Source organism: Echeneis naucrates, chromosome 17 (genome assembly GCF_900963305.1).
Source record: "Echeneis naucrates chromosome 17, fEcheNa1.1, whole genome shotgun sequence".
Classification (NCBI taxonomy): domain Eukaryota; kingdom Metazoa; phylum Chordata; class Actinopteri; order Carangiformes; family Echeneidae; genus Echeneis; species Echeneis naucrates.
In genome coordinates, this window is record NC_042527.1 from 6,077,686 (window position 1) to 6,090,899 (window position 13,214).

The window sequence follows — 13,214 nt, forward strand, 5'->3', positions numbered from 1 at the left end:
GCACCTTATTGTCAGATTTAACCACAGCTTGGTGTAAATGGACTTTTCTAGTCTTATTGATGCTTCAGAGTCTGAACATTATAAATTAGTCTTTTTTTCCAGCAGCTCTCACTCTGGTGTCCTGGACGTACATCATGACAGATGGTCCATATTGAGAATGTGAATATTTCAGTGTCCTCAGACAGAAATCACTTTCCCCCTTCTCCTTCTGGTGTTAAACTGCTGCTGGTGATGTTGTGTAACTCTCTGCAGGAAATATTGGTCACACTGCAGGAATTAAGACTTGCAAGGCAATTTTTATTGCATATGGATGACATGGCCTAGCGTTGGACCCCTACCACTAATCTGATGTGACATAAAGCTTACTAATGGCTGCGCTCACGTGTCTACACGGGGTTCTTCATTAATCATGGCGTATATACACTTGCTGCTCACAGCCATCTCCATTGTTGTTTTGTAGGTAGGGACTACCACTGGGTTTGGGCATTGCTCATCTAACAGCTCACATATGCAAAATAAATTAAGACTTTTAGAGCAGACGAGAGCATGGAGGAAAGATGAGACACCCACAACTTACTCTTAACCACTCCCACTTGTCTTTTATCTGATTTCTTGTCCAAAAACATTTCCCTTTCTTCGCCACGGGTCTGATCCGAGTCAAGCCCAGGTAGCCTGCATTTAAGAAGAGCTTAAAATGCCACAACATACAGGTAAGTGTTTTATTTACAGGACGACAACATTTGGATATATCCACTCGATTTCTAGCTGCAGTAAAAAAAACATGCTGCAACACAGGCCAACCTGGAGCGCGCCCACTTCTACTGACATGAACAGGTGCGACCGTTCCTCACTACACAGCATACTGGGATTTTGCTCCATATAATGTCTGTTGGACTCTTACATGAAAATAATCAACAAAAATAAGAACCCACATGGACATTTGATGTTTGGTGGCAGGATAACGTGGTGCATCCCTTGGAACAGCACAGCGTGTGTCCGTTTTAGAAAGAGGCTCTGGAGAGTTTCCTCTTAACGCAGTTCAAGTATGAACATATGCAAGGCGAAAACCATTCACACAGCACAAACTAAAAGCGACATTTATAGCAGCAAACTGAGAACAGCTTTCAGGGGGAAACACAAATAAAGTGAGCAAAGTGAAACCCTGGGCAGCAAGGATAAGCCTCATTATTATATATCTGCTAGTGAGTAATGTCTCCTGCACATGAAATGTACACCCAAGTCTTTGCAATACACTGACGGCTGATCCAGCCCCTCTGCTTAGTCCAGCTCTTTTCAGGCAGGTTGATGAGGACATCTATGATAACATGAACTGTAATACTCGGCCCTTTGAAACATTTTGACTCTTGCCTCAACAGCCAAAAAAAAAAAAAAAAAAAATTGATTAAGACACATTCACACATCCGTTTTCTTTAGATCTGAACTGCTTTGCAACACAATGAAAACGCAAACGGAGGATGTGACCACAGGGAATTCCAAGGAAGAGCCCAGGCTTTAAGTACTTCATGCCAAATCTGTGAGACCAGATGACCAGGATCTGAATCTGAAGTGCAAATTAACCCCAGAAATATAGTCTGGAACAATTTTTTTTTCTTTCTTTGTCAAGTCCTATCTAGGTTACATCAGTTTAAAGTTGAGCCCTGTTATGTGCCCAGGGGCTACAAGGGGAAACTCAATGAGATGTAACCTTTGTAATGTGCCTCAGCTCCACAGATCGCACAGTTAGACAGGTACTCTATATGTGAAGACAGACACTCCCCTGCACCACACCATCGTCATCTGCTGCCCGCTGCAGCCCTTCCTTATTAAGCAACACGGCTGCATCAATGGCTTAGCATTACAATTCTCAGCCATTTTGTGAGGTGTACTGAGATGTTTGTGTGTGTAGTGCTGAGAGAGGTGGAAGTGGTCAGGACAAGTAAGAGCTCCTATAGCTGTTGAAGTGTGTCCTCGGGATTATTTCATAAAGTCCATGAACAAATCCACTGGTTTCATGTTGTGTTGAGCCGTTCCTCTGCCTCTCTCTTTCAATTTCCCTTCTATTTTCATTTTGGTCTTTCATTATTTCCCTCCCTCTCGTCTCACACAGTCGAGTTCAAGGACACAGCACTGTAAAACGTATGCAACGAGTGTGCCCCCCCCCTCCACCTCTTCTCTCACTTCCATTTTTCGGTTTAATTCTGCTGTGCTGCTAATTTATCCATTTTGGGAACAGCTCAGGAGAAACAAAAACAAAAAAAAGCTCCACGTCCATTTTCCTTCAAATCCATCAATCTTGCCTTGGGATTGGCCAGAGGGCATTGTCAGTCATGTGGAAGAAGCCAGTCAGTAGGTGGGGAGAGATGAAGCGGAAGGCTGCAGGGAGCCGGAGGAGTTTGAGCGTCTCATGTGAGGGAGGAGGTAGGTGTCCGAGCACAGCTGGTGAACGTCAAACCTGTCCTCCTTACGATACGCCAGACAGCGCCGGATGAACGCCTGCAGAGCAGATGAAGACATTTTAGAAAATGAGCAGCGAGCTGTGACTGTCTGTGTGTTTAATTGAAGTAAATACAGTCGAGAATTCAGCTTGTGCTTTTTGCCTATTTGGCACTGACCAGATTCAGTTCCTTGTCAGTTACACATCAGAGGGGATTCAGAAGTTGAACACGTGTCAACGTGTCACCTTGACAAACTTTCTGACATTAATACTTTGTTTATAGTGTGTATGTGCATTTCAATAATGCAACAACAATTCCAACTTACATGACTCAACTTATTTATGCCTATGTCAGATAAAGCAATGATAAATACCCAAAGAGGACAGACTATTATTCCGGACTAACGGGACAATGCTGCAAATCAGTTGATGCAAAGAAGAACTATAGTGTTTCTTGGATGCGATTCACTGGGCCCAGAAATAGACATCCCATGTGTTTTTTGGTAGAGCTTAAGAGAAAATGCTCACCTCAGTCATTTTGCCTGTTATGACAATACTTAGGATCATGAGGAGGTTTTGTCCATGCTGAACTAGCTCATTCATGGATTCAGTAACACATAGAACCACATTAGGAAGAGCATTCACAGAGACCTTAAAGCCAAACAAAGTAAATTTGTCAGACTTGAAGGCATCATTCACACTGGACTCATGTATGCTGTTGCTATCTGTACTGTGCTCATTGTGCCTATTGTAGTCATATTTTCTGATTTACAGTGGTGTTTCAGTCTGTAAAGCAAAGTTTCCACTGCACTTAATACTAATTTTTTGAGTCTGGATTAATAAAGAGAGAAGGCAGATGATGAATAAAGTAAAACCAACATAATGGCCCTTCTGTTGTTGGTTTATGTGTGTTTGTGTTACCTTGGCCTCTGTGCTGGCCTGTGGTTTAGCAGGGAACTGAACTTCTGTGGCTTTGAGGATCGTGTTTTCCTGGAGAATGTCCTGTTGAGACTGGTTGTGACCAAACGGCTGGAGAAAACAAGAGACATTAAAATGAGTCTGATGTCTTTTTCATCGCTTAAACTATTAAACCCCTACAGCTGTTTCATGGACACTGAACTCAATACCAATGAAACACAGAACTAATAACTACAAATCTTTTCCTCCCCATTTAAAAATAATGCCCCTACAGATTAACATCAGTGGGGTGGGAACACAGACTGTTAAAATCCACATGCATCTGTGTTAATCTTAATTTTCTGCTGACTGTTCAGCTCATTTGCTCATTCCAGAGTGTCACAGTTTTTGTTTCGGTGCTGTACCTTGCGTCCATAGAGGCATTGGAAGAAGATAACTCCCACAGACCAGACATCAACCTTGTTGGAAATTTTGGGCGGCTCCTTTCCCACTACGAAACACTCTGGAGGGAGATACCTTGAAAAACATGCACAGAACACAATCAGTGTTGATCAGTGTAGCACAAGGGTTCAACCGGATTTTCTTGCCAATTATCTTTTTCATTATATCTATCTATATATATATATATATATATATATATATATATATCTCACCATATCTAGAAAAGCAGCAGTCATTTAGTGAACATGATTGTTTTCAGCCATGCGAGTCTAAGGGGTTTATTGGTGTCTCACCAGTAGGTGCCGGCCCCCTGTGAAGTGAGGTCCATTCCGTCCACACCATAGTTGTCATCGTCCATGATCTTTGATAGACCAAAGTCTGTGATTTTGATTTCTCCACATGCAGTGCCATCCACCAATAAAATGTTACCTGTTCAACACACAGGCCATGAGACCCAAGGTAAACAAGCAAAGCACTTACAGTAATTTAAGAGTTTCTAGCCGAAATAGTGTGCACCTACCCTACTTTATATTACTTCAGACTTTATAATAGATTAACCACCTAAGACCTAAGCAAACGATATTCATCTATATACAAAGTGTTGTCTGAAGATATGACCCACCAGGTTTGAGGTCATAGTGGATGATGGGAGGTTTGATCTCGTTGAGGTAGCGCAAGGCGCTGACGATCTGCATGACGATGGAGCGAGCCTCTTTCTCGGACATCAGCTTGTTTTGTTTCAGGTAGAAGTCCAGGTCATTTCCTTCACAGAACTCCAGCACAGTACAGAACCTGGGAGCACAGACACACACAAGGGAGACAAGAGTGAATTACATAACCGGCTGTAAACATTTGCACAGTAGTTCACCAGAAGTTAATTATCAATACAAGGTTGAAACAATTTGATAATTCTGGAGGTAAGCAACTTTACCTTAAGTGCTCCTTTAAAAAATGTCGGTGAGTATGTGTGTGTGTGTGTGTGTGTGTGTGTAAAATCTTGTTTCACATGATGAAAACTTCTTTCTTTAATGAAATAGCAGCATTTCTGTTTTTAATTTGCTATTTGTGTCGATTTGAATAGTTTCCCAACTGTTATGTTTGTGAATATACAACGTTATGCATTTGTTACATAAAACTTACTAATCTGTAAGAAATGTTAGCTTTTTTCCATTTTTACTTTTTGTGGTGGCTTAGGTGTGATTGCAAGCTGTATTTTATTCAACATCATGAGCATTTTATCTCTTAGGGTGGAAAGTTCAGCTTAAACTCCAAAAGGGGCTAAACGAAAATTGCAATATCATTAATTAAATTTATGCAGAAAACATGATCACCATCACAAAAAGGCATAAGCTTTACTACATAGCAAGTATATAGTACACAACAGCATGCTCATATAAATCTAATGTGACACCTGGCATGGCTTAACACAGAGTCTGATTTAGAAATCTAGGTGTTTCCACCTAAGCAAGCTGAGAAGGAGAGGTCAACTTTGGAGGAGGGCTTTAAACCACACAGCCAATTAGAAACAGATACATGTACTTTCTGCGCTGGTGTAAAAAAAACAAAAAACGAAAAAAAAAACATTGATTGGGGGAGCAAGATGTGCCCTTAGCTTGTACCAGCCTGCCATTTAAAAAAAAAAAAAAAAAAAAGCTCTATTGTCAGAACATGCTGATGCTGATTCATACATCTTTCTGTCACGTGTTCTTTACCATTTACTCTGTCCCAATCCGATAACACTCCTGTGATGTTTGCTCTCATTTGCAGCTCCAACGTTGAGCCTCCAGGCAGATAGCAAATTGTGTGTTTTTGTAAAAGTGTTGGAACCTTGCAGAGGCTTGACTCTTACTCGCATGGAATGAGCTGTTAAAAACTATGGTAAAACATTCTTTTTAACCCAGTGCTGTGTTATTGGCATGCTCAGGATATGCCGACCCAGCAGGGCTGCAGCTGGCAGGGGTCAGAGGTGACTCACGTGTCAGTGTCCAGAGAGAAGTAGTCATACAGTTTGACTATTCTGGGATGGTCCAGCTGCTTGTGTATCCGGTACTCCCTGCATGCATGCCTGGAAGGAAATAAATATCAGGTAGTGCATGCATTACTGCAGAAAAAAAATGTGTTTTTGTTTATCTAAAGCCACTTACTTGTGGTAGTTCTCCTTTTTCTCCTCTCTCCAGTTCTTGTTGAGCTGGTGGATTTTAACAGCTGCATAACGCTGCTCAAACAGGTCGAAAGCCTGTACAGGACATAGAAACACACACATTATAAAAACCTGAAACTTACACGGGGAGGAGGGAGAATAGGAAACTTAATGCAGCACCACAGACTTTACCTTGTAGACTTCACTGAAGCCGCCCCTGCCCAACAAGTGCAGCAGCAGGTATCTCTCATTCAGGGTAGGATGGTCTTTAAACCTGCGTGCAGAGAAACAGAAATATTTTACACGATCAGGTACCATGAAGACCATATATTCATTGGGAACTAATCTGGAAAATGACATTTTCCATCTTTGAAATAACAGTTTCAAGGACTTTAAAATTTTTTTTATTTGAATATATTTGTTATATATCATCAAAAGATTGACATTTATTATTTACATTACTTCACATTCATTCATTCCACTTGCTCAGGGGACTTACGCTGAGCTGTCCTCATTGTTTATCCTCTTCAGCTCTCTGATGTGGAGGTTCCTCACCCGCTCTAATCGCTCAAGCTCTGCTTGAATCTCAGCTTCCTCCTACACACATCATGAGATGTGTCATTTTACATTTCAGTTCTGCTGATGTTAAAAATATGTGTATGAAGGAATTTCACTTATGTAACTAAACTCACAAAAAAAGACTGTGGTGGCCTTTACAGGCCAAGTGTATCAGCACCTCTGCATCCTTTGTCTTTTATTGTTTTGATGAACATTTTGATCATCCATCACATTGATAGAACTGATTTGTAACACTTCACTGAGCTGGACTGTTTTTCATCTTTCTGCATGATTTCACTAAATGAAATGTTTCTTTGGCATCATATAATCTTTTTGACTGATTGTCCAAGTGAATATTTTCCTACTAACCTTCTTCAGATGTCCCAGGCGAAGCTTGAAGATCTCTTCCTGCTCATGGTACTCAGCAAGGGTCAGTCTGCCAAAAAACATAGACAAAGTCAAAACCTGCAGAGCATGTACAAGCCAACGTGCTGCACATCATTCTCCATACCTTCAAATCCATTTCACCCTCAATCACACTTTGATTCCATCAACTAAAAATAGAGTGAAAGTCTCACACCTTGTGACACCTCCAGACACTTGAGAAATATTATCTTTAATGATTTGTTAGTTAAGGATAACAGTAGTACTGGTTTGACACCAATATTGTGTCTTACACCTATGATTTGGATTATCTTCATGATAGGTTCTGCTTTTTATTAAAAAGTATTGGTAACCAACGGAGGTAACATGAAATACTTTCACTAAAAAAAAAAAATAACAACAATAAAAAAAAGACAAAAACAAATCAACAGGGGTGCCATCATCATTCACATCCTCCACTGACAGTATGAATTTATTTCAGGAAACTCACAGCTGGGGCAAGGAGGGCTTGAGAAAGGGGTCCGAATCGTTGCCATTGACCACCTTTGTTTTGCGCTGCTTGGGTTCAGAAGTGGAAGCAACCGATAAGGAGGGAGATGCAGGATTTGGAGGCTTCCTCTTGGCCAGCAGCTTCCTTTGTCGCTCTATGTCCTCCCTCTGCTGGTTGATACCCTCCTGTTGCCTGCACGCAGTTACAGAAAAAAGAGGAGGAAACAGGGTCATACCAGACAGTCTTTTGTATGTTTTCTTCTAGCTGCTTTTAAAATTCACCTGTGTCATTAGGACATTCCCAACATATTTCTGTCATACATACATCCAATACAAAATATTTATGAAAGGGACCGGATCTACTGGAAATAAAAACAGTGCTTGTGTGGGAAAACTCACTTGATCAGGTTCTGGAATGCATATCCGTCAGTCCACTGCTCGGTGTAGGACGCGCCATGCCTGACAGTGGTGAAGTGGCCGAGACGGAGGCGATCCTGCATGCTCTTCTCACGGCACGACTGCTTCTCCTGGGTGCTCTGATCACAAACCAAGAGACACAAACACGTTATCAGAAATAATTGACACTAGAGCTCAAGGTGTCTCAACAGTAGCAGCTGACGGAAGAGAGAATGTTTCTCCTTTTGCCTCAGAATTGTAACTTGCAAATATTCTAGTGACAAGTCCTCACCTCTTCTTTACATTTCTTCAAAATTATTCTGTGCAGCTTAAAAATGGTGGCTACTTGAACAGAACAGGTGTTGGGAAGGGAAGACACTGAGCTCTACAAACCACAAGAGGGGCTTTCCCTTCAATAATTGTAACACATTAGAGAAGCTAAAACACCAGAAAATGTTGGACCTGATATCAGCAGACTGGAGTGTCTGTGTTTCTGCAGCAACTTTTTTTTTTTTTTTTTTCTAAACATGCTGCATTAATTGATACATTTTCCCTGCTGGTGTCACACAGTGCTGGCTGTTAGTGTGTTTCTCTTTTTAAGCTTTGGTGTGAGGGTGGAGATACAGTGGATATTTAAAAATAAAAAAAAAAAACATACCTTTTCTATCAGCAGTTTCTTGCTCATAGTTATGCATTTATTGAGCCTCTCCTTGTATTTCTCCAGGAGTTTTTGCTGTTCATCGATCTGTCTACGCAGGTCACAGTTAGCCTGCAAAAAAGTGACAGCAGGTAGAGTGTTAGCCCTGGACACGTCCTTACATGTTGTAGTGAAATATAACACCAATAAAACATAAACCGACAGCCTCATATGTATTTAAACACAGGAAATAGATTCAGAACTCACCCTGAGCAGGTCGTCTATCCGACCCTCTTTCTTCTCCAGGTCCAGACTCTTGTTGCTCTCCAGAGCAGCAAGTTTTAACCCTGTTAACTCAGTCTAATAGAAACAGACAAAGGTGCATTAATTTATGTTTTATGTTTGCTTTAAAGTGTGTTTTCTGTGTGCATCATATTACCTGGACAAATTTACTGGAAGAGGCTTTAGCATTGTGTTCCCCAAAACACAGACTCGTAGGAGAGGAGCTATTCTGCCGGATCTACAGACGAGGAGATTTTGTCACAACTCATCTTGACATAGAGAGCAGAGACTCACAAACAACTCATTTGCCATTTAATCATCAGAAATTGTTCAGTGTAAGGTTTTGTCCTGCTTGCCAAACACTCACAATTGAGCCAGGGGCAGAGTGTGAGTTCTGTGGAGAGCGACGGGCTGATGGGAGCCCTCTGACAGGACTGGAACCATTTCCACCCTGGAACTTTGTAGAGAAGTCGAATGAATTGATGTAAGAATCTGGCTCCCTGTGATAACTGTTCTGACATGTCAAAATAACAGTAGTTAGTGGACTACTCACATCAAAGTAATCACTGATCTTGGGTCCACGTGTGGAGGTCTTCCCTGCAAAGAAATTTGAATGCAGATTTAATGCAACTTGGAAAGTAATATGATACATGACACTGATGTTCTCCAGGTATTAGTCATACCTTGACTGCTCTCCGAATAGGTGTCAGCTTTCCTCTTTCTCCCTCTGGACGACTCAGAGTGCTTCTTCTCTGGAGTCTAGAAATCAATATGAAATAGAGGCAGGGGGGAAAAAAGTGTAAATCTGTGTTTAACCTAATAAATCAGGATTCAGTGGTGGTGTTCAGCAGGAAAGAACGGAAGGTAAGAAGTAGTACATACTGAGTAGGCAGGGGAGCTCCCTCTTTTCAAATCAGAGTTCTAGGAAGAGAAGAGAGGCAAAGTTGGAGGTAGTGGGAGGGACAGAAAGACGAGTGGGCCGCACAGAAAAAACAGAATCCTGACAACATGTATCTGTGTCATACACAATTAATATTTAATCTTAGAAATAACAGTCACCTGTGTTTTTGTGTGTGAGTGTGGGTTTTACCTCTGACTCCTTGTCACTGGACGAGCCCAGGCTGCCATAGCTGTGGTTAGAGGACTCATTGGCCAGACCCTGAACACAATGACAACTCAATCAGATACTTGAGTGCAATTAAATACCTCAACGCAGGTGTGTTATGACCTCACAGTGACACACAGCCTAAAAGCAGGGCTCTAGTTTGCCAAATCTGACAGGAATCCAGATTAGTTACTTCAGTTATAGGCGTGTCGCTTCGCCCCTTTCATGGCTTTCCAGGAAAACTTGAATCCTTTAAAGGAAAACACAAAGTTCCACCTGCTTTTCACCAAAAGGAATTTGGGTTTGCTTTTGATTTGTTATGCCCAAAAAGTCCCTGCCCCTGATGCAGCTGACTCTTTGATTGTCTAAAAAATATCACAGTAGAGTTAGTCCCTGGAGTTAGTCACCTCAAGACGGCTTCAACATGTGTACAGCATTCTTACTGGGTTATTGAATTATGTTAGAGCTAGAAGGGAAAGTCCAGTCACTGTCTTTATTCATTAGTCCCAGGTGTTTTTAGTGTGAGGCAGTGACATATATAAAAAATGAGGCTTTTGTTTATCTGTTTGGCTGTTACCTTAGCTCCTCCGCTGGTGCTCCCAGTGCTGCCTACTGTGTTGCCACTGACAGCTCCTGTAAACCTGGCCTCCAGCAGCTCTTGTCTCCTGGGGTCCAAGCTGTGCAGCTCCTCCATGGGGCCTGGCATGAGCAGAGTAGGGTTTCGTTGGTACATTATCACTGTTACTGACAAACAATACAGTAGTAATATAAGGAATCAGAGCAAAAAAAAAAAAAATACTGTTCTAACAAAATGCCTAGAAAGGTATAAAAATGAGCTCTATGAAACAGAGCGGAGGATGGTGTCTGGGGGAGGATTAGAGAAAATTGGAGTGATTAGAGGTTAAAAATAGAAAATGGATTTAACTGTAGGTACAGTAGGTAGCTCTTTAAAAGATGCACTTCCATCCAGTGATGGGAGATGCTTTAGATTCTTCAGATGGGTGACACTGCATTTCTAACTTAGGCAGGAAGGTCGTTCTGCCACTGGGGAGCCAGGAGATTCAAGACTGAGGAAGTCTACTTGTTTGTATGTATCATGGGTAAGGCTGCTACAAAGGCCTCTTTGCACAGCACTAAACTAATCTCTGACATCTAGGCTTCTCTGTACCTCGGAAGCTTTGCTTCAATCACATCTAAGATAAGGACACTGAGTTTTGTCCAAAAGTAAAATTTGACATGGTGCAACGTCAATGAAAAATAGATCATGGTCTTTCAGAAGCTGTCTGTCTAATTTAAATGCAACACATGTGCAACAATCTTCCTTACACTATTGAACCAGGACACAGATTTTAGTTTTATAGGCTATTTAGGTTCAGTGAAAGCTTAGTTTTACATTAAAAGCCCCACACCATATAGTTAGAATTACAGATGACAAGAGTGGGGAAACCGTTGCAGCTGTAAATCAGACCAATCCAAATAAAATGACTCTTATTACAAGCAGCAGCCTAACATATACACTGTCGCCTGACGAGGCCCTGTTCTATGACAACCAGTTTCCAGGGAGAGACAGGCACAGGTCCTCTGCTCCCTGCTGGCTGCTGCTGCTCAAGTGTTTGTTTCCTTATTGGACATTTCCCGGCCGTCATCTTTACATAGCTTCTGGCACAGGGGCAAGCCCTAAAAGGCATAATGGACATTATGAAACAGTTGTGCAGTGAAACAGAGAGCACACAACAAGGCCTTGGAGAGGTTATTTAAGGACAGGGCAGAGAGTGATTTGGGTTAGTTAATCAATATATTTAGAGCAGTATATCACAACAGTATATTGATGTTTTATTGCATCACTGTTAATATAAATGTAAACGATTCCTCGCTGGAGTGACCATAACGCTAGTTTTCGCGTTCACAGACTTACCACCATCGCTGTTTACATGTTGTACACGTATATTATGAGCGATAAGTATATCCTTAGCTGGAAGACTGAGACAAACTGCTGCCACTTAAGATCAATCTTATGTCACATCATATCCAGCTACTCGGCAATAACTGTAAACAGCATCTCCACAGCATGAGGCGAACAATTTGGAAAAACAGACCGTCCAAAACTAGAAAAAGTAAAATAAAACGGGGCCTATTTTCAAGTTCTTAGCAGCAGGGACGTGCATTGCAATGCATTCATGGATGCATGCATTGCCCCGTAGTTAAATATCCAACTTGATGCTGCCGAAAGAGGCGAATGTAACAAACTGCTACAGAAACGCTTATTATCGCATCGACAGCTACGAGCCACATGGAAACATGTAAGCTGATAATACCAGCAACAAAACAACAAGCTAGCGCTGGCGCTGTGCAAACACGATAGCTCGCTGCTACTTAGACTGGCCATCAACTGAACTGACAGCTGACGTTTGGCTTCCAATTCACGGCATCAGTGAACTTGACATCCATTTTTACTTCATCAAACGTTAGCTCGACACGGCCCAAATCACCCACTTCTCCTGCAGAGACCAAAACCTCAAGGGGGGGAAGAGTCGGCCGTGCACTTGGTCGAGCTCATATACCTTCCTTGCTCTTTGCGGTCGCCGTTAAATGTTGTTGAGAAATCGTTGGGGACGAGGAGAGCTGCGACCAAGATGGCGTCGCCTCCAAACTTCCACCACCACTTCCACTGTTACTTTGGACACTCATGAAGCCACTTTGCCGCCGAGAGGAGCCAGCGTACACACTGCCGTTCGTGGAAATCCCAAACTTGCCTCCATCGACACCTGCCGTAGCCTAAAAAGGCCAGTACGCGGGAGCTAGTCCGTTTTTGTTTTTTTGTTTTTTTGCGTTGCTAGACGTCTGGCATGTTGCGACCCGTGCGGGTCCTGCGGAGGAGCGGCTTCTTTAGACACTCGCTGACACGGATCCAGTGTAACCTTTGCATGATGACCGCACCGCGCGCCTGTCAGCATCCAGTTCACGAGCGGAGCTTTGATTCTGGTAGGCGAGGCTATCGCGAGGCTGGCGCGCGCCTAGAAGCACGATGGGGGATGGCATGACACTTGAGCAGACACTGATCTGGGATCGTTTCAGCCTCTCCCTGGCTAGCCGCCGCTCCGCTGCAAAGCACAACTCGCCTCGACCTGAGAGCAGCTTCTTGTTTAGGCGAAAACAACAAACACCCCTAAAAATGGCCGAAAGTTCCTGTCTGCTTAAGGAGGACGAAGGAAAAGAGGAACACAAACACGCACGCGTGCGCACTATATATGCCATCTATACTATACTAGGATGATACAGTATAGTACTACAATAGTGCTGGTGTAGTGGTGCACTACGAAACACTAAACACATATGTATATGTAAATGAATATGTATGTACATAAACATAATGTGTACATAAATTATATATATGTGTGTGATATATATATATATATATATATATATATAT

At 42.2% G+C, this 13,214-nt stretch overlaps 1 protein-coding gene across 2 annotated transcripts; it reads right to left on the minus strand.

Annotated features, from left to right (window-relative positions):
• Positions 1–705: 705 nt before the first annotated feature.
• Positions 706–12,821, minus strand: LOC115057227 (serine/threonine-protein kinase tousled-like 1-B). 2 transcript variants are annotated; one of them, XM_029524168.1, is made up of 22 exons: positions 12,346–12,820; positions 10,362–10,483; positions 9,770–9,838; positions 9,562–9,600; positions 9,363–9,438; positions 9,233–9,276; positions 9,047–9,136; positions 8,837–8,917; positions 8,665–8,757; positions 8,419–8,529; positions 7,764–7,900; positions 7,366–7,557; positions 6,861–6,927; positions 6,433–6,530; positions 6,126–6,207; positions 5,938–6,029; positions 5,769–5,858; positions 4,416–4,585; positions 4,087–4,222; positions 3,757–3,868; positions 3,356–3,463; positions 706–2,493 (listed from the first exon to the last, which is right to left on the minus strand). In XM_029524168.1, exons 1-22 carry the CDS (start codon positions 12,470–12,472, stop codon positions 2,344–2,346), a joined length of 2,286 nt encoding a protein of 761 aa, XP_029380028.1. In that variant the 5' UTR covers positions 12,473–12,820; the 3' UTR covers positions 706–2,343. The 2 variants fall into 2 exon arrangements, with proteins under 2 accessions (XP_029380028.1, XP_029380029.1); XM_029524169.1 differs by lacking the exon at positions 9,562–9,600 and having other exon boundaries at positions 12,346–12,821.
• Between the last annotated feature and the right edge of the window lie 393 nt (positions 12,822–13,214).